The following is a 21,513-nucleotide window of genomic DNA, read 5'->3' as shown; positions in this document are numbered from 1 at the left end:
ATTATTTTTCCCTCCCAGACTGCAGTTTACAGGATGCTACAATATGCTCTCTGATATTCTGTAGTAGCTACATTTGCCCTCAAGATTTGCTTTGACGTACAAGGAGAAAATCAATGACTTGCTAGACAGTATGCCCCTACTAACTTCACGTGAATCATAGAATCCTGTTTTTTCATTGGATAATTTTGCTATACATTATGTTTTCAGTTGGTTAGTCAAGCTGAACGGTTTATGAGTTCTAAAATATTAATGCTTCCTTGGAGGTGTTTTCCTTATTGTTTGCCTGTAATGATCACTCAGTGATTGATTCTGCACCCTTGGTAGCATCTCTATTTAAATTATATAGCATGTTAGTGTATTCCTTCAATACCATCCACATCTCAAGTCCCATCAACAATGATCAAAAGATAGTTTGTAAAGTTCCATGAAATCTATTTGAGATACATAATAATTCTTTCATTACCTGATTATAACCATATGTGTTAGGACAAATACACTGCAGATAGACCACTTACAACATAGTTTCAATGATTTAAGACATTTCCATCAACTTTATGATACACGATCAGCCTGATATTGTAAATGTATATGATAAAAGTATGTCATGATTATCATCAGCTAGGTATTTTTTCCCAAGTGCACTTGTGAAGCATGTAGAATGGCTGTAAGATTCACACTGAACAAGCATTCCCCATGTGTTTTTCATTGGGGTAATTGCTTATCCCTTGCTTGACAAATATGTTTTCACTTGTTGAAGGAAGAGGGACTCCTCTCAGTTTGAGGCCCTGAGTGAACCTGTCTAGCTACAATGTGCACTACCTGCTAGTCACAAATCACCAGCTAACTTGTCTCTGCTGCTTCCAGTTATTGCTCTTTAAAACACCCCATATATTTCTGTAATAGCTTTCTTTTCAAAGGAAATTGGAGAGCCCATTTGCTGATGTTGGCGATTTTAAGATGTACATTCATTCTGAAATCACTCCTTTATGGATATTTATTGTGTATTATTTGAAAAAGAATGGATTTAGGAGTCATTAAGAGGTGATCCGAGTTTTACTCAACAATCCTTATTTGAAGCCATCATTGACATTTTACACACCTTAGATTTGGTTTTGAAATGACAGTCAAAATGATACACAAATATGAACACGCTAGACATTGTTAATAAGTTTGCCGTGTCTGCCCCTGTTGTATTGTTGCCATAGAAGTCTTCACTATTTGCATACATCTAGCAGGATGGCACCTACATATTAACTAGTCTTTACCACTACCAATTCATGAGTTTGTGGAGGAAAACTGCATTTGTCCTGTTTACTCCTCCCTGTTTTTGAAGTTTAAACAGCACATTATTTCTGACCGATCTTCACAATTATACTGAAATGAAAAATGGCGACTCTATGACTCCGAAGGGTGTTGTCAAAGCTTGATAACTGACAGACACAGGCATTTTGGATACCATCTGTACATAGACTTGCTATCTTTTCAAAATAAACAGGCCTACACTCTACTTTGCTCAGTTTGCCACAAATCTTGAGCATTTCGCCTGTCATTTTTTTCCCTCCATTCTTGTAAAAGGCTTGCTTGGGTGAGGTGACCATCTGTTTTAGGTAGACATTTTTTTCTGTCCGATGTTGTCTGTGTACTGGGGGATGAAAAGGAATCAGCCAAGGTGCCATGCTGCTTCAGCACCGAGGTTTGAGGATTGAAAAATTTGTAAAAGTGCCTGGAGGGTTGCCCGTCAATATGTAGCAGAGTTTTGTTTATTTTCACTCCCGGCTTGACATGTAGTTCAAAACCTCAAAGGAGAAGCAAGGAATTGGCCCATGTCCACACTGATGTCAGATACCTACAAGTGTACCTCTATTTATTTTGATGTCTTTTGAATAGCTAGGAGGACCTTGTGAACATTGGTAAAGGCTGGTGGGAATCAGGTATTGTAGATATCAGTAGAAATATAGCCTTCACATTTCGCTTGAGAACAGACCTTTATCATAACAGGTAACATGTCACTTTTATACTGTATGTATAAAAAACTACAAGTCTGATAGATAGTTACTGATTTACAGTCATCTTCTTTCCATTGCTTATTAATGTATCTGTAGTGAATATATGCATGGAATTCCAAACTTTAAAGCCATTCTTGAAACGATTGCTATGCCTATCTGTTTGTCTGAGGGTTCCTCCAGAAGGTTGTAGAAGTGTTTGTAAGTTTGGTATATACCACAACAGAGAGGGAACTAATTGAAAGAAAAAGTGAAGTGGGTGGGTACACTTTTGATGGAAGGGAATGTCAAACTAAGTGTTAAAAGTGACAGCTTTTGTGATAGATGACTTTACACTCAACTTTAGAGGGGCAACTCTTGCTAATGAGAAACTGATTTAAAAGCCTCCCCTCACAAACCCCCCTCCATCCTTTCCAATGGCATTCTGGGAAGGGGCACCTGTCTAAGAGTTCTGGGAACCAGTAGAGGTCTATTGTTTGTGACAGCTATATGGCCATGCTAGGTCATTGTAATGGCTTTTGGCAAACTTGTTTCCTGAATTTTTCAATAAATTGCTTTCTTTTCTTATTACCTTGTTTGACAGCAGAATGGAGTAAAGATAAATGTTTCCTGTACATGAATTTTCAATCAATTTCCTAATGGTGTTAGGAAGAACGGCCTCCTGTGATGAACATGTAGTACTTTCGATCGGGATTGTTTTTGAAAATGTTGGTAACTGTTAATGTAATTCTTAGTGTGTTTGTTTTGACAATATTATAAGTCCAATTACACTTTGTAGTTGAAGAATTTATTGAATGTTTCTACAATGAGGGAAAGTTTTCTTTGAAGTTGTTTTGATTTCCAGGCTGTTGACATGTGTTTAGAGAAAACCTGTGGTGATTGTGGGAAGCCTGCATGCTTTCAACTGACATACAATATACTTGGCATCAGACAGCAGGAATAGTCCCTTAACTCACTATTGAAATTCTCTCTTTGATCTTCTGTCATCATGCAGAGATTGTCAAAATATGCGTACAGTTGTGAAATATGCGTATGCTAATTCATGTGCTTCTTTGAGGTACGGGATTACACCCATTAGCCAAGATGTTACTATTATTTTGCCCTTGTCAAATTGTAGCAAGACCCTCCACACTAAGTGGGCTTATCTTAATTGAAATCTTAATTGTTTGATTTGGGAGGGGGGCAGTGTAGTGTGGTGGGACGCTTGCTTGCCGTGCAAGTTGTGAAGGGGTAGAAACTTGAAATCGCTGGCCAAGACTTGCCTACATCAAATCAGTAAACATAAAGTGAAGGACTACAATGGCAGTATGTGGGGGTCTGTGGCTCACAAGTCCGTAGACAAATTCAAACTGACAGTGTGTGAGTTAGGGGTGAGCAAAGCGGTAAAGTGGAAATGATTGCCTCATTATCTTCTGTGTTTGATGTTGGATGCTCGCACCCACGGGAGACAGACTGCTTCCTCCGTCAAGGGCTTGTTTGAATTTTACTCCACTGGAAAGACTAGTCCTAATAAGATAATCCTGGAGCTAGATTTGGAGGCTATATATTGGCTTGATGTCGTTAGTGGGACAGACTGCCCATCCAGCCTACCACATCCTGAATAGTGCTTGATAAACTTTATCAATATGTCATTGCAAGAGTTTCAAACACTGGTTAGGAGATACAAACTTTTTATCTCACATTTGTAAGCTATCACATACTGAATAGTGTCACCATTTGCTATCATGCCATCCTTGATTCACCCAAAAAAATTAAAATATTTTTGATAGGTTTCAGTCATGAGTTTTTAATGATTTATTTTTCTCTCGAGGCAAAAAATACCTTTGTGTTGTGAATAGATACTGTAAGGTAATACAAAACAGAAATCAAGAATTCCATGGATTTGCACCTAAAATACAAACTACAATTTTTTATGCATTTTCTGGCACTGTACATATCCATTAGCCATTATGAGTATCTGATATGCTTCACTTTGAATACTGATCCACAAAGTTCCTTTTAAAAGTAGTGGGTCGCATTATTAAAAGTGAGAAATTCAATTTGTCCAAGTCCATATCTATCACAATGTAGATAGAGCTTGGCAGTGCTAAAGGATGGGTCATCTGTTAGCATGTTAGAGATATAGTTCAACACACAGTACTTATCTCTTTGATTAATGGCTTGCTGATAAGGCTCCTTGTCATTCACCGAAAAAAACATTATGTCTCAAGATGTATTTGTTTTAGATGTTTTGTGATTGTTTAGGAATGTTTTCGGGTTACTCAGTGAAGCCCTTAGGCCATGTGCTTGAAAACAGTAAAATGATGAAGCTAATTTTGCAAGAATTGTTTATTTCAAGTTGATCTGTACAAAGATAATCATTTGGGAAAGCTTATTTTTTAGTCACATGACTCTTATTTATTTATTTTGTTGGTGTCAGACAATGTTAAAAATTAATAGATTATTTCACAAATTATTGGCTTTACCTATTTCAATTCCAAGATATATAAAAACACATTTCACATTTTCTAAATGTCTTTGTCACTTTATATGAGTGAAAATAATTTGATAACATTTCTGATTGTGAAATGTATGAAGGTACTTTGATATGACATAATAAAATGCTAAATTCATTGTCATTGAGCATTTTCTTGATATAATTGTTGAGCAAATACTTGACTTTCCAATAAAAGCCAAGGAAAGAAAACATGGCCCAAGTTGAAAGCCTGTGAGTGTTGCTTGTTACCTGAACCTCCCACCATAACAGGTGCAGGGGGCAGGGGTTAGTACCCCCTAAACCCCCCCTTGTCCTGAATTACACACGAGTCTTCTATACCGCGCAATGATATGCACTTGAAGTAATTTCTCCCTAGTTTGCTGCCTTTCGCAGGGATGGGGCATTATTTTCAGCAAATATCCGCCATGCTAGTGTAATAGGGGAAGACTGATAAGTAAACATCGTACACATGCGTTATAGAAATTAGGCTGTAGCTGTACACACATTTTGAATAAGTTTGAAGACGACAAGGATCGAGCAAATCTCTTGATGAATCGACCATGTGAGCCATGGCCATTCTGCTGGATGAAAATGTCGGAAAGGATTAGTGACCGTGTTTGGGACTATTCAAATTTTGTGCAATTGGAAATGTCAACAGAAAGCTAAAATGGTGTGATGGTTGATTTAGTTGCCGCCAGACATCATTGGGAGGTGAACAGCGAACATGGAAAATCAGCCGTTATAACAATAAATTTGCAGCCAGTCGCAATCGCTAATTCTTTATGAGGCTGGGGCCTTCTGTATAATCAATACCGATTAGGGGAGAATGGCCACGGGATGAATTAGAACAGACAACTTGTTATTTTACAAATAGGAGTGTCTTGAAGGTCGTACCATCTTTAAATGTGTTCTGCTTCAAATTCAAGTATTTTCCGACACCAAAACTAACACTGACAATCTGAGAAATTACAACTGACTGAAGAAGTAATGATTACTTGGAGCGAATTTTCATTGTGGCAGATACTGTCTGGTTTAATCTTAATACAGAAGTGTTGTGTTAGGAATGTTCTTTTTCTACACTGTTCGATCCTAATTGTTTGAAAATCTTGATTCAAAAATAGTGATTTTTCTCTTCCTTCTTAAATATTTGTATAAATTTCAAGTAAGGACTTTGAAAATGTTTAATGTTGAAGTGTAACATGAATGGCCACCAGCATTTCTAGATGGTCCAAATTACTGATTTGAAACCTGTTTTGTGTTAATTGTTTCTTGTCTTATAATCATCATGTTTGTTCTCCAAATGTAAAGTTTGGACACATTAATAGAAAATTGAGAGATATGTTCCCCAGTTGTACCATAAAAGAGATGCCATGATCCTGGCAATGATGAGTTAATACCCCACTGCCCAGGGTTAAATTGTGAGAATTATTTCTAATATGAAAACCCTTCTAAGATTAGAGACTAGTAATTGCAAACAAGGGATTTTGAGCAAGATCAGAACATTTTGTATGATTAGACATTTATCCCTAAGGAAAACATTACGAGCACATGTGTGACTGGAAGTGGAAATCTTTAGTAGCGGAGGAAGAGAAACAAGGCATTTGAAGGCCAAGCTTGGATGTGCTGTCCCAAGAGGGGGAATTGTAATGGAAAACTGGGTGTCATCAAATCACTGTCAAACAGGCCTGATCGGGAGCGATTCCCACATTATTTTCTCTCTATTACTCCAAGCTTAATAGAATTCAAACCTATTATCCCTCATCAAAAAGCAGGTCTGTGTGCCAGAGCAGAGGGAATTTGCCGAGCAAGCCCATGTAGTAGTGAACGCAGCACACATCCAGGGTCTGGTGTGCCCACTGTCAAGCTGGTCCAAATAACTTTCTCAATCTTAGCTTTCTACTCCTTGCCTTTCTAAATCTCATTAATCAGAGCCTCTTTTGCTGATTGTGCTCCATTGGAGAACAATTACTGGCTGTTATTGGTGATTAGCTGAGCGTCAGATAGGCCGGGTCACAGACACGACTTTCTTAGATTGGCATTTATCCTCTTTAACTAGATCTGACAGACAGTAATAAAGAAAACTAGCCCCAGATCAGCCTTGTACTGCCAGGCTCAGTCATCCATTCCCCTCACTTACCTCTCACAGCCAGCCATAATTAAACTCATTTCTGCCTTTCAGCTACAAAAACTTATGATAAATAATGCTTTTATCTCAATCCTTTTATTGTTGAAGAAGGTTTGGAGATGAATTATATCAGTTTTTAATATGGAATTTTCAATATATCTTATGTAAAATGTAAACTTATTTGCAGTGTCATCTGACATATTTGATCATATTTTTATAAAAATTACAAACTGACATTTTCTGGTGTGAAATGAACAAAAAGGTGCATCATTATGATGACGAGGGAAAGGATTATATAAAGTACCTATTGTGCAAACCAAACATTGACTAGAAATCCAGGAGTCTTACAAATCTAGCAAGTAGGTATTTTCTCCACTGTGGCATGCATTGTTAGTGGAAGGAAGGGAGGGAAGAATGTCCTGTGCCTTCTGCTTGGTAACAATGTTGAATGACTCTACATCTATAGTAAGTACTTGTATATGCTTATAAAAACGGCTAAAAATATCTTTAGTATTCATCCAGGAAATGTGTGTATTCTTTGATGTGTGCAACATTAGTGAATGTGTTTAACTTGATATCTGTTTGTTTCAGGACCCCCCTGCTAGTGTGTCGTTAGGATTACGCATGGAGGAGATGATTTTCAATCTAGCTGACACGCATTTGTTCTTTAATGATTTAGAGGTAGGTACATTTCTAATGGTTGATACAGTCCGTTTCTTGCAATTGTGCACATGGCTGACTACGTTTGTGCTATGTGATCCTACAGGAAACTACCTTGTGTGTGTCAATTACCATGTTACTACATGCAGACCGCTGTCGTCTTGGGATGAACACCTATTAAGAGTTATGTGGACACTTTTGTCGTGTAGCCTGTCCCTCAGCTTTTTATGCATGTAATTTCATTGTAATCATTTTAAACATTTGTTACTATAGCCCTGCACAAATATATCTCTTCTGAAACAATGTCACCTATTGACAGTGTGTTGCCATATATTTGAACACAAGCCCCATAGATATTCTTAGAATAAACATGAAGAATACTTGCCCTCTATACTTGTTAATGTAATCTATTTATTATAAACCGCAGTCTCTAATTTTGAGTCACAATTTGTCGTGGTCTGTTAGCTAATTGAATTTTTTTAAATTCCTAATTGTAAAACAAATTAAACACAAAAACTAAAAGCCTTGCACAATTTGTCTTCGTTTCCCATCTGGCTTGTCTCTTCTCCCCAAATTGTCGCTCCGGATTTGGTCACATCCCAGTGATTTTGCCGTAAAGATTTACTCAACAATAGTGCTGATAATGACAGTTTTTGCTTCAGTGTTATTTTGTAAATAGCTCCTGGCAATAATTGAGTTACAGTTGAATAGCTGATTAAAATTTGCCTGTGGTGGGTTGAAGATGGCGTCTGTTGGAATAAGGCATTACTAGCAGACGGACTGGGCAGCATCATTGTCCATGGTGTTACAGTTAGTTTGAGGTGGCACAAGACAACGGGGTCTCTACTCAAACATTGATGGCTTTGTCCTGTTCTAGCCACCAATTTACACCAAAGGCCCACATTGTTGTCTAATTATGCTGAAAAATGGAAAGGTTCGTTCAAGTAAACTGTCTGGTTAATCAATTATGGCTATGGGTTTTTCTTGAGTAAATCCCTTGCGAGAAATATGCAAAAAGAAAGTTCAAAACCCCTTGAAGATCCTCGTCATATGTCTCTGAATTGCCTCACTGTCTGTGTCGTCAGAAAGCTTAATTGAAGTGGCCAGAATTCTGTGAAGTTTGGTTGGTCCACTGCTCCCGCGTCAATGCTGTGTTCCTCAGCTGTTTACTCGCCCGCGCCAGTCTGTCGCCTGAGAGCCTGACGGGCCATGAAGGGGACTTATTAAGCAATGTGTGTAAATATTTCCCCATAAAGACTTCATTTCAATCCCTCCAAGCTTTTTTGTAATGAGATTTTCATCAGGACATGATCAACTCGGACCAAAAAGGGGACGGGGCAAGATTTCAACAAGCTGAGCTTATTTCAGGCTTTGAAGTTCAGACTAGGGGGTGACATTTTTCGGGAAAGGTGTGCGTTTTTTATTAAAAGATTGACTCTAGATTGAGAATATGACCTTTCATATTGAAATAAGCCAACTATGCAGCTGCTTAGCTTAACTCTGAAAATGTACACTAGATCCGGCTGGACACCGTTTGTTTTGCTAAGCATTAATCACAAGTCTTGAGATGGATGCAGGAAATTGATGTTGATGATCTCTTGTATCATTTCAGGATTATTAGTAAAATATTCACTACTTTTGTTGTCCAACTTGATTTTCATATTTCCCTTAACTTCTGAGAGAATGATGCTGCATGTGGTAATTGTAGCGGACAATGTTAATCCCCTAACCCCAACACATGTATGGTTGGCACATGATGCAATTCACCAACTGAACTGTAAACTGACTAGTAAAGAAATTAGAAGACAATTTATTAGTGTACACATGAAAACCCTCAGTGAAGCTGCTGGCTGTGTGATTAAGTTCTTGACATAAAAAGTGGAAATTGTATTTGTAGACACATTTGAGCTTCTAGATCAGGTTTCAAAGGTATAACGGCAATAGTGCATTTACCATAATTGGCATCAAAATGTATTTCTATTGCAGACACTGTCAGTATCCCATGGCTGATAGATTAGCACAGAATTCTTAATAGAAGAATTGAAAATGTCAGAGATTTTATGTTGGTGCAAAGTAGTAAGGATTACAGTGCATAATGTTCCGACTTGATGAACACTGTCACAATTTAAATGGATGATAAAAACAGGTTTTATTTCTGAAATAACATGAATCATTAACTCATAAATGATGTATTCTTGCTTAAAATAAGTAGAATCTTTTTTTTTTGTCCTAATAGAAAAAAGTCACACTACATATGTGCTTCTATAGTTTGTCTGAATTCTTTAAGTACACACAGCTCTATGTCATGACTGAATCCCATATGTACAGTTATAATTCAACAAGTGAAAGTCTTTTGGCCAAGTCACGCCTCCATGTGCTCGTCAAGGAATTTGGGAATGATTAAGAAACAAGATGGTTGTTTCTTTTGTCTGAGGATCGAATTGAAGCGTCTGTAGCAAGGTAATGTACTCGCGGACATTGCATCCTGACAAATATTTGAGTATAGGTGTTAGGATTTTTCACTGAATAAGGCTGTCAGCAGTCATAATTACTGTGGGTTTTCACCATGTTAGCAAACAAAACACAGCATGGATTGACTCGGGGAGAGAGGGAAAGGAGAGTTGATGGGAGGAGGATTGTCTGTATAATACTTGCAAGTCGGCTTTGTCTAGATCACATTGCAGCTTCATCGTATTGAGTTTAAGCGATCTTTATCTCGTGTACCGTAATACTGAAATGAGAAACTTCATGCCTATATACTATACAAGTCTGACATACAAGTCATCGGTTTGATACAATTAATTTCCTACTCACACATCAGATTATTGGAAAAAAGTTTTAATGATAATAAACATTAATCATTCTTGAATATTATCATTTACCTTCTATGATTGTTGTGTGACTAACATCATGTGTAGTGACCTGAATAAAATTCTATCTTGTGTAAGAAAAATAATTATATGAAATTAAATGATGTTATTTGTTATGTTATTTGGGGTAAACTTAATGTTGGTTGAAATGCATCAACAATGTGTCAGGTTTTCTCCATTCAACCCATGTGCTGATGCAAACCAAAGGAGAATAATACTTCATAAATATTCAGAGATAGCCCATGCGTACCAGTGCAATGTTTGCATGATTATCATTATCGCATTTATTATTTCCAGTTCTTTGTGGTTATAAATTTCAAAGCTGAAAGTGGTTGTGCTTCATTGCTTGCATCCAGTTGTGACCCAGATTGACTTCAGTGCATCCCCGTACATATCATACAAAGGAAGAGAAAGAAAGGGTTAAAATTATGTATTTCTATTTGGTAGGTTTGTTTTTTTAAAAACCTCTTTGTTATTCCATTTTTAGATAAGCTTGTATGAGGAAGTCTGATTGGTTTCATTTGAAAGATTACTTTCATCTGTTCATCCTAAATGTAGAAAATGTATAGGTAGATGGTGTAGGTTGGTTTCCCCCTGTGATGTGGCATAGGTGTTGTCATGCACATCTGGACACAGTGATGGTATTGTTTGTTTACGACGGCAGACACGGACATGTCTGGTCTGAAGTAGTTGTCAAAGCTTTTCTAATGAGTAAATGACCGTTGTATAGAGTTCAAACTGCGACAATGTGATTTGTTTTTGATAGTCACTTGAAGTGCTTTGTTGTTGTCAAGGTCTCTCCAGGCTACTTGTCAATGGTTGGCTTTATACAAATCAAGTGAGGCTCTTTTAGGGTTTCTGTCTGCAATATGTCCGATTGCAAGAGTGCGGGCGGGTCCAGTGCCAGAGGGTAGTTAGAGAGCGAGCCAGAGAGCACAGTGACGCAGCCATTGTCTGTCACATGGCTTTATAACACACAGCCATGTTAGTGATATTTGATAGCACGCAGTGGATAAGAGACAAAAAATGTATTTCTGAGATTGGGATTTTTTTATTTGTTTTAAAGATGAATATATCAGTGTAAATAAAGCAGACCCCAAAAATGGTATACTTTGAGAAATGTATATGAGAAATAGATCAATCTATTATGTGAACATACAAAGTTAGTAGTGATATTGAGGGTCTGAGGTACCTATTAATAAACAGTCCATAATGTAATTTACTGAATTGTTAGTTGGCCCAGCCCATCCAAGTCTGCCTAATGGGCAGGTCCATGCAGGGCCCCATCTACCTTCATGTGTGACGGATAGCTTGATTCTTGATGGACAGGCGTTTTATAGGGTGGTCAGTTTGATAGACTTCCCCACTCCATATCACAAGTATTTGAACACACACACTCATCATTGGCAGAAATTACTCTATTCATAGCAGGTTTTCCCTTGTCAAGCCATCAACCACCTTCTTTACTTGACCAATGACCCTTACTGCTTGTGTACAAAGAGAGAAATTACCAGGTCTTTTGTTACCACCGTGTTGTTTCGGAGGCTTCTGGCAATTTGTCCACAATACTTCGAGTAGAGCCGGGAGAGCAAGTTTGTCCATTTCTCTGAATGATTTTGTCAAAATGTCAATGTCACTTCAGTGAAAGTGATTAATTAGATCTCTCCATGGAAAGAGGTACTTAACTTGTCCAATTTGTCTCCCAGCTTGGGAAACTGGGAAAGTGGGTTCTAGGCTGACACAGAACATTATATACTCAATAGTACTGGACCAGCAGTCAAAAGAGAAATGTGAAATGCCATAATATTAATTCATACATGATATATTTTCTTTATCATGCAGGTAGGAATGAAATTAGTGTTTTAATAATATGCGGCTGGTGTTAAATGCAATATGATCTCTCTTTTCTCCCATGTTATTATGAATTCAATGGGTTGATTTGTTTTTCCAGGAATGTGACCAGGTTCATATAGATGACGTTTCTTCTGACGACAATGGACAAGACCTAAGGTGCGTGTAGAAATAATATAGCAGCTAAGAGCATAATTGCATGTTTATGTGAGCATCTGAAAACTGTAATCACCTCAATGCATGTGGTGCCAAGTAAATCAGATGCAACAATAGAATGTGAATACATGTAGTAAAATGATGTTTAATAAATTGCCACACTCCACTAGCCATGCAGTAACATATATTGTGATGTGGAATAATCTCTTAGAATTGGAGTACAGAACTGATTGCTGCAGTAGTTATGAGAACACTGTGAAGAGGTACAGCATTGCAAGCTGTGGTACTTGGGTACTGATGGCCTTATGTTTGGCTTGCCTTCTAAATTGTCGGTTAATTCCACTGCTGTCAAGTTGAACCCTGCTGGGAAGAAGGCTGATTTTTCTTTCTTGTCTATCAGGCTTCAGTGTGTTAATCAGTAAAATACAATATTATTCCTGGCAGACTGACAGCCTCTCAGTTAACCTCCCATCACCTTAATCACACCTTAAACTTACACAAATACTCAAATATGGGGGGCAAAAACATCATTATCTATTGGTTTGGATAAGTTAGAAAGCAAAAAATATGTCATCTTATGTTCCTGTTGGTCTATTTATGTTTTAAAAGTTTTCATAGCTATTTGATGATAATTTAGCTTTTGGAAGTTGATACGCATAGTGGGACCATGCAGTTATTCAATGTGTTCGGTTGGTGCGAGATTAACTGCTCTTGGTGTGTGATAACATGCTAGGAAAGGTCACCGTAGTGTGATAACCAGGCTTGTATTTAGAGGATGTATACTGCACTTCTCTCTATCGTCTATTGCCCAATCTTTTATCATCACCATTTGTTTTATTTATTTTTTTTGCAGCAATTATAATTTTGCCACTGATGGTTTCCATGCGGCGGCAAGCAATGCGAACCTGTGTCTGGCAACGGGCGTGCGGGGAGGGGTGGACTGGATGAGAAAGCTGGCCTTCAGATACAGGCGCATTAAGGAGATCTACAACAGCTATAGGAACAATGTTGGAGGTAACTATCCACGTACTCGCTCTGTGTCACACCAACTTCCAGATGCAACTGTTGCAGGATCGCTGTCACTCTCCAGACAGCCATGGTGCTCTGTGTGCAGGCAATACACAAACTGGGTTATGTGGGGGTTTTCAACATATTTATTGAATCTAATAGGAATGTTTAATATCTTGTTGTAACTAAGTGAAATTACAGTTGTATTCCTTTGTTTCAGGTTTGTTGGGTCCCCAGAAGAGAGATCCATGGCTGCAGCTGCGACAGGAGATTGAGAGTTTAACCGACAACTGGCTCACCCTGGCTCTCAAGTCTCTCTCTATCATCAGCTCTAGGTGTGTATATCAACTACATTAGACAGAAAATATACCCTTCAGCTAAAAACTTTTGCTTTGTGTGTATGGTGGAGGTTCAATCTTATGACTATCATAAGTCAATGTTAAAGTATGGGAGTTATGATCGTCTTAGCAGCAATGAAGGTGTGTTGTGGAACGGTGATCAGTACTTCATGGCTTAACGACAGTAGTAACAAGTTACTTGCTATGTGTTTCATAAGCTAGAGCCTTCATCCTGATACCAGGGTTCCAGTAACTGTGGTTCACATCGGAGTCATCACATGAACATTACCAGGAATGCTTACATTTTCACTCATGCTGCATGTAGATTGCATGAATGTTTTAGGATGAGAATTCCTGATGGTAACATGTTTTTATTCTTTTTCAGAAATAACTGTGTGAACGTTCTGGTTACGACGACGCAGCTTGTGCCAGCCTTGGCCAAAGTTCTATTGTATGGTCTGGGGGGTGTATTCAACATTGAAAATGTCTACAGTGCAACAAAAATAGGTAAGGAAATTTATTCATCTGTAATGAATTCTCCCATTCATGTTTATAAGAGTTGATGTAACGAGGGGTCAGGAATTACCATGAGTTTCTTGGCTTATTGTGTGTCATACCAGCTTAAACTTAATATAACTTGAATATTTGCCTACTGTGGTATGAAACAGCATTCATTCACTTACTCTTCATGAATTGACTAATTGAATAAGGGTAATTGCAAAACACTTTGTATAAAAATGGTTTGGCAGTGTCTTTGATGATTAGATTCCCTTTATTAGGACTTTACTCCTTCATGACAGTAATAGTCCATATTAGTGAGAAATACGTCAGAACAAAGAACAAATCATGATGCAGAAGTCATTGTAGATATGCAGCACAGGGGATTGTCATTGACATACTTTGTTTGGAGGTCCATTATCAATTTTCCATGATGCAGGTAAAGAGAGCTGTTTTGAGCGGATCATCTCGCGGTTTGGCAGGAAGTGCACTTATGTTGTTGTGGGCGATGGTCGGGATGAGGAGTCGGCAGCCAAACAGGTAGTTAGTACCATTTGATGTATTTTTCCCTAAACTGCTTCCTAAGTGAACGTAAATAATCACAGTGACACCTCAAATACGACATGCAGATATTTAATTCTATTCATAGTAATGTTTAGTCGTACTTTAAGCTTAAAGTTTATTGTTGAAGTTGGGATGCTGAGTTTTTTTCTGACAACTTATGTCTTGCGTTCCAGATGAACTGGCCTTTCTGGAGGATATCCAACCATTCCGATCTTGCAGCCCTTCACCATGCACTGGATCTAAGCTACCTCTAGACTCCCACGAGTGTTATAGCCACTATATAATACATCTTTTGATTGGTTCTCTGAGATTACTGTCCAGTGACAGACGAAGCGCCACAAGGCGGTGAATGAGTGAGCACACATCCCATAATATACTCATGATTGTGCAGTGATACTCGTGTGCCCACAAGCAGTGACTGACTTACTCAAAGGGATAGCCAGATCTGGAGCAGGACTCTCTCTATATGACCTGATGACAAATGGATGCTTCAGAATCTGGCCTACTCATTTCCGGGTATTGTTGTGATATCCGTTACCCTGACAATCAGGAGAGAGAAGAGAGGACTATAATGGCAGACTGCACCTTGTGCAGAATCACCTACTCACAGTTTCTCCTTGTTTGAGAATGATGACTGTATTTATTACTGCATGTTGAACTAAAGGGATCAAACTATAAGACGATCGCACAAACTGAGCATTATCGCATATTGGTTTCTGCACGTTGGACCTCCAACACGCCTGGCTGCTGACAGCAGGATGGATGTATTGACAGTGCGTGATGCAGACATTTGACACAGTGCTATGAGGACTATCAAGTCCTGTTTACCCACACAAATGAATAGAATCCAGAAAGAAAGTTCACTTTGAAAACAATAAATTCACAAAGAACCTTATGCCTTAGGAAAATCATTCCCAGAGAATTTGTTGAAAGCCGAGATTTTATTTTGGTGCTGATCTTGAGACTGTGACCTTGACCTTGTTCTTTGTGTGCGTGTGCATGTTGCGTTACAATAACGTTGGCTTGTAGCGGACATAGTGGCATTGACCAATGAAAATGTCTGCAAGAAAAATACACTCACAGAAGAGAGATGGCTTTCTGAATTCTGGCATGCAAAATGTGCCGGTCTCTAGCAGATTGAGAGTGTAGGTCTGTTGCCCCAGGCAACGGTGTATACCTCCTCCCTCACACGCGGACCTGCCATCATGATTTGTTTATTTTGTGTAGGTAGCCTCATTGGAATCAGTGTTGAGTGTTGTGTTTTCCTTGTTTTAATCCAGTCTTAAAACTTGTAATCTGGACAAATGTGATTTCAAACACCAATCCTAGCATTCCAATAAAAATGATCTAATTTTTCCATCATTGAAAGCGCTCCTCCCTTTTAATCCACCCTTCCTTGTAACAGCGTCCGTCACTTTGAGTGTAGTGTTTCCAGTGGGCTTTAGTATTAATGTTTTGTTCCATTATGTGTCCAGTGTTGACATTACTGCAGTATATTTGTGAGAGAGGAGGTATAGGTTTGCCACCCATGTTATATACATACATACATATATATATATATATATATATATTGCCATTGGAAGAGACTTTGTGTGATGTACAGTTCCATTAACTGAAGACCTTCTCCTACCATATCGACGGACTTACAAGACTGTCCATATGTCCTGGACACAAACTACCTGTGTGTATTCTTATAATGGTTTTCTATTGTGTGCCACACAGTTTATATCAAAGATGAAACTAGATTTTGTGATGAAGGTTTTAGGTAGCCTCCCTATATTCCAGTGTGGAGTGGACATGTGATGCTCCTGCATGAGGTGAAAGTGAACTGTCTTCATATCACCGTGATCATTACGTGTCAGTCAGTGCTCACTTCAAGTCAGACTGAAGGTTACTCAAAGCTTTAATTGTCATTACAAATATGTTTTATAATGCTTCATTTTAATACTTTTTAAACTCATTTTATTTATCAATTGGAAAAAACAGCTTTAACATGAGTTTTTGGTAGTATCATCAAGCCGTCAGTCCTTTTAAAGGAACTTGTGAGAGAAAATATGTTTAATAAATGTTAATACTTAATTTGAAATTAAGTTAAGTCATTTAAATGTTGTATTTGATATAGGTATGTTATTGTTATTGATCTAAGAGGGAACATTTTGTAAAATGTGTGCAGGGAAAGCCTTTAAAACTATTAAGTTTAACATCCTACTAAGTGTGAAAGATTTGTAGCTAACACTATAACTGGGACAAGTGAATTGGGCAAAAAGTCTTTTCACGCAACTATTCCTAAATTCTAATTCATGTGTGACATTTCTACAGTGTAGTAAAATGGGTGTATGCTTTCCTTGTATTTTGGATCCATACGGGAACAGAGAAACATTTCCATTAAGGGAAAACTCAGACTTTTAGGCTGGCCTGGGGGTGTTGTTTGTTTGAGGTTTGGGGGAAGAGAATAAATCTGTGTCATGTCAACAACTGCTTTGAGTGACATTTGTCAACAGTCATCAAAAGGAAAAGGATTTCTAATCTTTTATATGCGAGTTGAGTGTAATGAGACAAACCACAGTGTTAAGTAGATGAGTTTTATAGCCACTTCTTTTATCATTGATGCCACAAGATATTTAAAGTTTAACTTTTAAGCAAATGACATATTTGAAAATGTGCAATATTATCATTTTAGATACAAAACGAGTGTTAGCATCATAGTGGATAGATCATGCATTCATTTCATGCATTTGTAATTAGATGTCACTATCATTCTACAGTGTATGCAGCAGATACTTGAGACATATTCCCACAGCAGTTGGGCAATCCACTGTTATTTATGTACAAACAATTTAATGCATAATGATTGTTTACATCATACATCCACTGTCATTCAGACTGACTGTACATGACGTTTGTGAAATGCACAAATCTCATTATCACAAACAGTATTAATTGTTTGATTTTTGTTGATGCTTAGTAAATTATTCATGGGACTTGCCATTGAAGTTTATTTTGAAATCTTGATACACCTTTGAAAGTGAAATAAACTCTTATTATATAAAAATATTGTTTCCCAGATTGCAGTGATTACATGGTATAATGTGGAAAGAAATACTGGCTTCTGAAACTAAGAAGAGTGTTTACCATCGCATAATGTCAAGAGGTGCAACTTGAGACAAACCCAGTCCTTCTACTAACAGCATAGTAACCACTGTGACTTGACCACAATCTCCACTGGTGTATTTCTGTGTAACAAGTATCATTAACAATGTATAGTTTAACTGGAATATCTTCAAAACTCATAACCTCATCCACCTTCAGGTATGATGTGATGCTCTCGTCAGAATCACTGTACCTGGAGGGCGTCACATGACCTGTAGTCCCAGGCAGCGACAAGACAATCATTTGCAGGAATCGTGTAGCCTATTTTCTATGTGTCAGTCTGCAGCTGGCTGACTGTGTCCTGTACTGTCCTGTACCATGTCAGCCCATGGTAAGAGTAAAATTTTACTGTCATTTGGTTTATTGGATGTTTGAGATCCAGGGGCTGTCTTAATCATAAATGGGTGCCATTTTCCACTTAGATGAAGTATTGTATAAATAAAAGATATCAGGATATATACCTTCCGTTTTCTGTGTTGTTTTTCGGGCAGTGGGGTAGCCTAGTGGTTAAAGCATTCGCTTGTCATGCTGAAGGCCCGGATTTGATTTCCCACATGGGTACAATGGTTGAAGCCCATTTCTGGTGTTCTCGCTGTGATATTGCTGGAATATTGCTAAAAGCAGGGTAAAACAATAATCACTCATGGCGTTGTTTTTCACTGAGTTTGGATGTCCTGATCTGTTCTTAAATGGTAATAGCTATGTACCTATGCTGGAGAATATCTGTGTGACATTTTCGTCTGCCACTGTCTAGATGTTGTGTATTGGTAAATAAAGTTCACACTCATAAGCATAATTACTAAATAAGTAACTTTTAATTCCATTTAATAATCTATTAATTGAAATGCACTGCTTCCACTTTCTCAAAAAGGGACATCTAACTGTTTTCATACACCTAATTTATATGTAAATATATTTTGGTTTTGTCTCATGACTAGAAAAATCAGGAACAGTTCAAGTTCAACTACTTTGTATTGGTTAATCATTATGTAAATGATTTCTTTTGTCTCCACAGTTGAGTGATACATGCAAATGTCCTTTTTGCAAACTTTGGTTCATTGCTAGATAAAAGAGAATGCCATCAACTGATAAATATGTTTGATGATTTCTGAAATTGTTGAAGCTGTTGTATGGACCTTGCAAACAGATGTTCCCAGCTTCTGACATAAATTTACCTTCACTGTTGTTCACTGCAGCTTACTTTACTGTCCAGTCTGGAGGCCTATGTGAGCATATGGCTAGCAGTTCTCAGCAATATTACCAGTACACCTGTATTTACAGCTCACCTGGACTGCAGGTCCAGAGGGTGTTCGTTATGTCTGGTGTATCATCTGTAACCGTTCCTCTGTAACTATGGGACAAGTGAGGCTAACAACTGGTCATGTTCATACACATCAGTGATAACTCCCTAATCTGTTCCAACTGTTGTAATCTGATTATAATGTGGCTGTCAATCTCATTTAGGGTAATTAATTTCAACATTATTTCTCAAATGGAACTCAACATGTACAGCCTGTATTTTGGTGTTTGATAAATATTGACAGGACATCGATGGCTCTGAAACTTTGAAACAGCCTACTTGTCTCTGATCGTGTTATTCTGTTTCTGCTCCAGTGACCATACTGCTATCAAATGACTGGACTTATCCCTTGTTTGTAAACAAAAGCACTTACGCTGAAATAAGAACAGACTGGCCTAATGCAAGCCTTTCAGTGCACTTTACCTTTACCTGCATCAGTATTAGGGCTGGGACGGGTAACTTGGGTACTCGGGTCGGGTGGGTACTGCGTAGGATCCGGGTCGCCACAGGACTACCTGGACCCGTGGTTAGTCAAGTGATATATTGTTTAATGATAAAAATTATCGAAAACTCTATGGTTACACTACAAGTCACTAATGTTCGCGTTTCTTTCGGACTATGCACCCATTCCTTCTGATTTTTCATATGGTTGAATAAAGATATAACTTAATTCAACTTCAGTGTATGAATGACCAGATTGTTTAATACAAGTATCTAAATAGGTTTTGCCAGGGCTATGCTAAAAATGTTCCAAATCGGACATTTTGAGACATCTCCTGATGCCTACAGTGGGTCCCGGGGTAGGGTTGGGTAATAGGGGGTGGGTACCCGGGTAGTAAATTTGAACTCGTCCCAGCCCTAATCAGTATATAGCTATACTACTACAACTGCGACAGTGAGGTGACCGTATCGCTAGCTCCCCACAGGGTTTCGGTGACAGCTAATTTTTTAAGACATGGAGGATAAAGATGCAAGTGGAAATAGGTTTTCATGTTTTAGGATATTTTCTCAAAGAAAGTTAAACATTTCATTTCATAACTAAATGTGTAGACATTTCCAAAATGAAAAACACATGAATAGACTGTGTATGATCTGACGACGATGTGACAGAGGTACGCTCTGGCCTCTAGGAACCCTGGGTAGGAGAGTGATTGGCTTCACACGACCGAGGCATAACTTTATTGTAATCTAGGTGTTGATAAACACTGACTTCAAATCTAATCTAGCTGGCAATTAGTGTTTTGTAACTCAAACTTTCTCTTCTGTTTGCCTCTATTAAAAACCAAGATCGAAGTCAGTTTACTCTGTGCAGCACTTGCATTATCAGCTTCATTGTATGGAGCTCTAGTTGTTTCAGTTTGAGAGTTGAATCAGGCATGTGATGCTACACTCATGCATGATTTTAAAACACAGAACTGTCGACGTAATGTCCCTTTAACCTTTATCTCTCACACTGCATCTCTGCTGGAGCAAAAGAAGACGAAGTGATGACAGCATAGTTTGTTCAATTCATTTTCATTGTTATCATCCTAAAAAGGTTTAATTAATTTTTTCTGAAATAGTTTCACAAGAAAGCTGAAACTTTGTGTGAATAGCTTTGGCTGTGAGTAGATTCGATCACTATTGACACTCAACTTCCGTTGTCACGTTGCTAAACTGTTGTTCACCAAATCTTGTCTTAGATAACTGGCACCATTACTAGGCTTAGTGTTATTATGGCACCTATAATTAACTCAACAGACATTTCATAGAACTTGCTGTTGGCATTGATATTCAAATATGTTCTGCATCAAGTATTCAGGAATAATGGTAAATGTTTCAACATTGTAATCTGCAACAAAAACAATACGCTGGATTTAACATTGTGTAATGTTTCAATATGACTAAGTTTGATGTCTTTGTGAGAAGATTTAGATGTTTATTATCAGTCACATACTGAAGTTGTGCCTTTTGCTATTTAGGAATTTTAGAAATTTTTATTTTTTATGTTTCCATGGTAACAAGTTGGACTTAGGTTCTATAAGGGTGGTGTTCGTAACTCAAAAACCGTTAAATACTTTCTTACAAAACTTTGCATGTCTACCAGGCACATACTGAACTGGTGCCTTTTGCTATTTAGGAACACTTTTTTAAATTTATTTTTTATGTTTCCATGGTAACAAGTTGAACTTCGATTCTATAGGGTAGAGTTCATTTCCGGAGCATAACTCAAAACCCATTCAAAACTTTCTTACAAAACTTTGCATGTCTATCAGACTCATGCTGAACTGGTGCCTTTTGCTATTTAGGAATTTTCGAAATTTTTATTTTTTACGTTTACATGGCAACAAGTTGGACTTAGGTTCTATAAGGGTGGTGTTCGTTTCTGGAGCGTAACTCAAAAACTGTTAAATGCTTTCCTACAAAACTTTGCATGTCAACCAGGCACATACTGAACTAGTGCCTTTTGCTATTTAGGAATTTTTATTTTTTTATTTTTTTATTTTTTACGTTTCCATGGCAACAAGTTGGATT

The 21,513-nt window shown here is 37.8% G+C and overlaps 1 protein-coding gene across 8 annotated transcripts in view; it reads left to right on the top strand.

Moving 5' to 3' along the window:
* LOC124146188 (eyes absent homolog 1-like) overlaps positions 1 to 18,159 on the top strand; it is a 152,852-nt gene extending 134,693 nt beyond the window's left edge. For 7 of the 8 annotated variants that reach the window (XM_046516359.2, XM_046516360.2, XM_046516362.2 and 4 more), the window contains 7 exons: positions 7,196 to 7,285; positions 12,086 to 12,144; positions 12,995 to 13,155; positions 13,370 to 13,484; positions 13,873 to 13,994; positions 14,425 to 14,528; positions 14,723 to 18,159. In XM_046516359.2, the coding sequence (XP_046372315.1) occupies positions 7,196 to 7,285; positions 12,086 to 12,144; positions 12,995 to 13,155; positions 13,370 to 13,484; positions 13,873 to 13,994; positions 14,425 to 14,528; positions 14,723 to 14,803 (732 nt within the window). In that variant the 3' untranslated portion in view covers positions 14,804 to 18,159. The remainder of the gene's footprint in view (positions 1 to 7,195; positions 7,286 to 12,085; positions 12,145 to 12,994; positions 13,156 to 13,369; positions 13,485 to 13,872; positions 13,995 to 14,424; positions 14,529 to 14,722) is intronic. The other variant, XM_046516356.2, reaches the window with a different exon arrangement.
* The last annotated feature ends 3,354 nt before the right edge of the window (positions 18,160 to 21,513 follow it).

Source organism: Haliotis rufescens, unplaced genomic scaffold (genome assembly GCF_023055435.1).
Source record: "Haliotis rufescens isolate VD_foot unplaced genomic scaffold, xgHalRufe1.0.p SCAF_2, whole genome shotgun sequence".
NCBI classification, from domain to species: domain Eukaryota; kingdom Metazoa; phylum Mollusca; class Gastropoda; order Lepetellida; family Haliotidae; genus Haliotis; species Haliotis rufescens.
The sequence above is the reverse complement of the archived record's forward strand: the minus strand, read 5'-3'. Positions and strand labels throughout refer to the sequence as shown.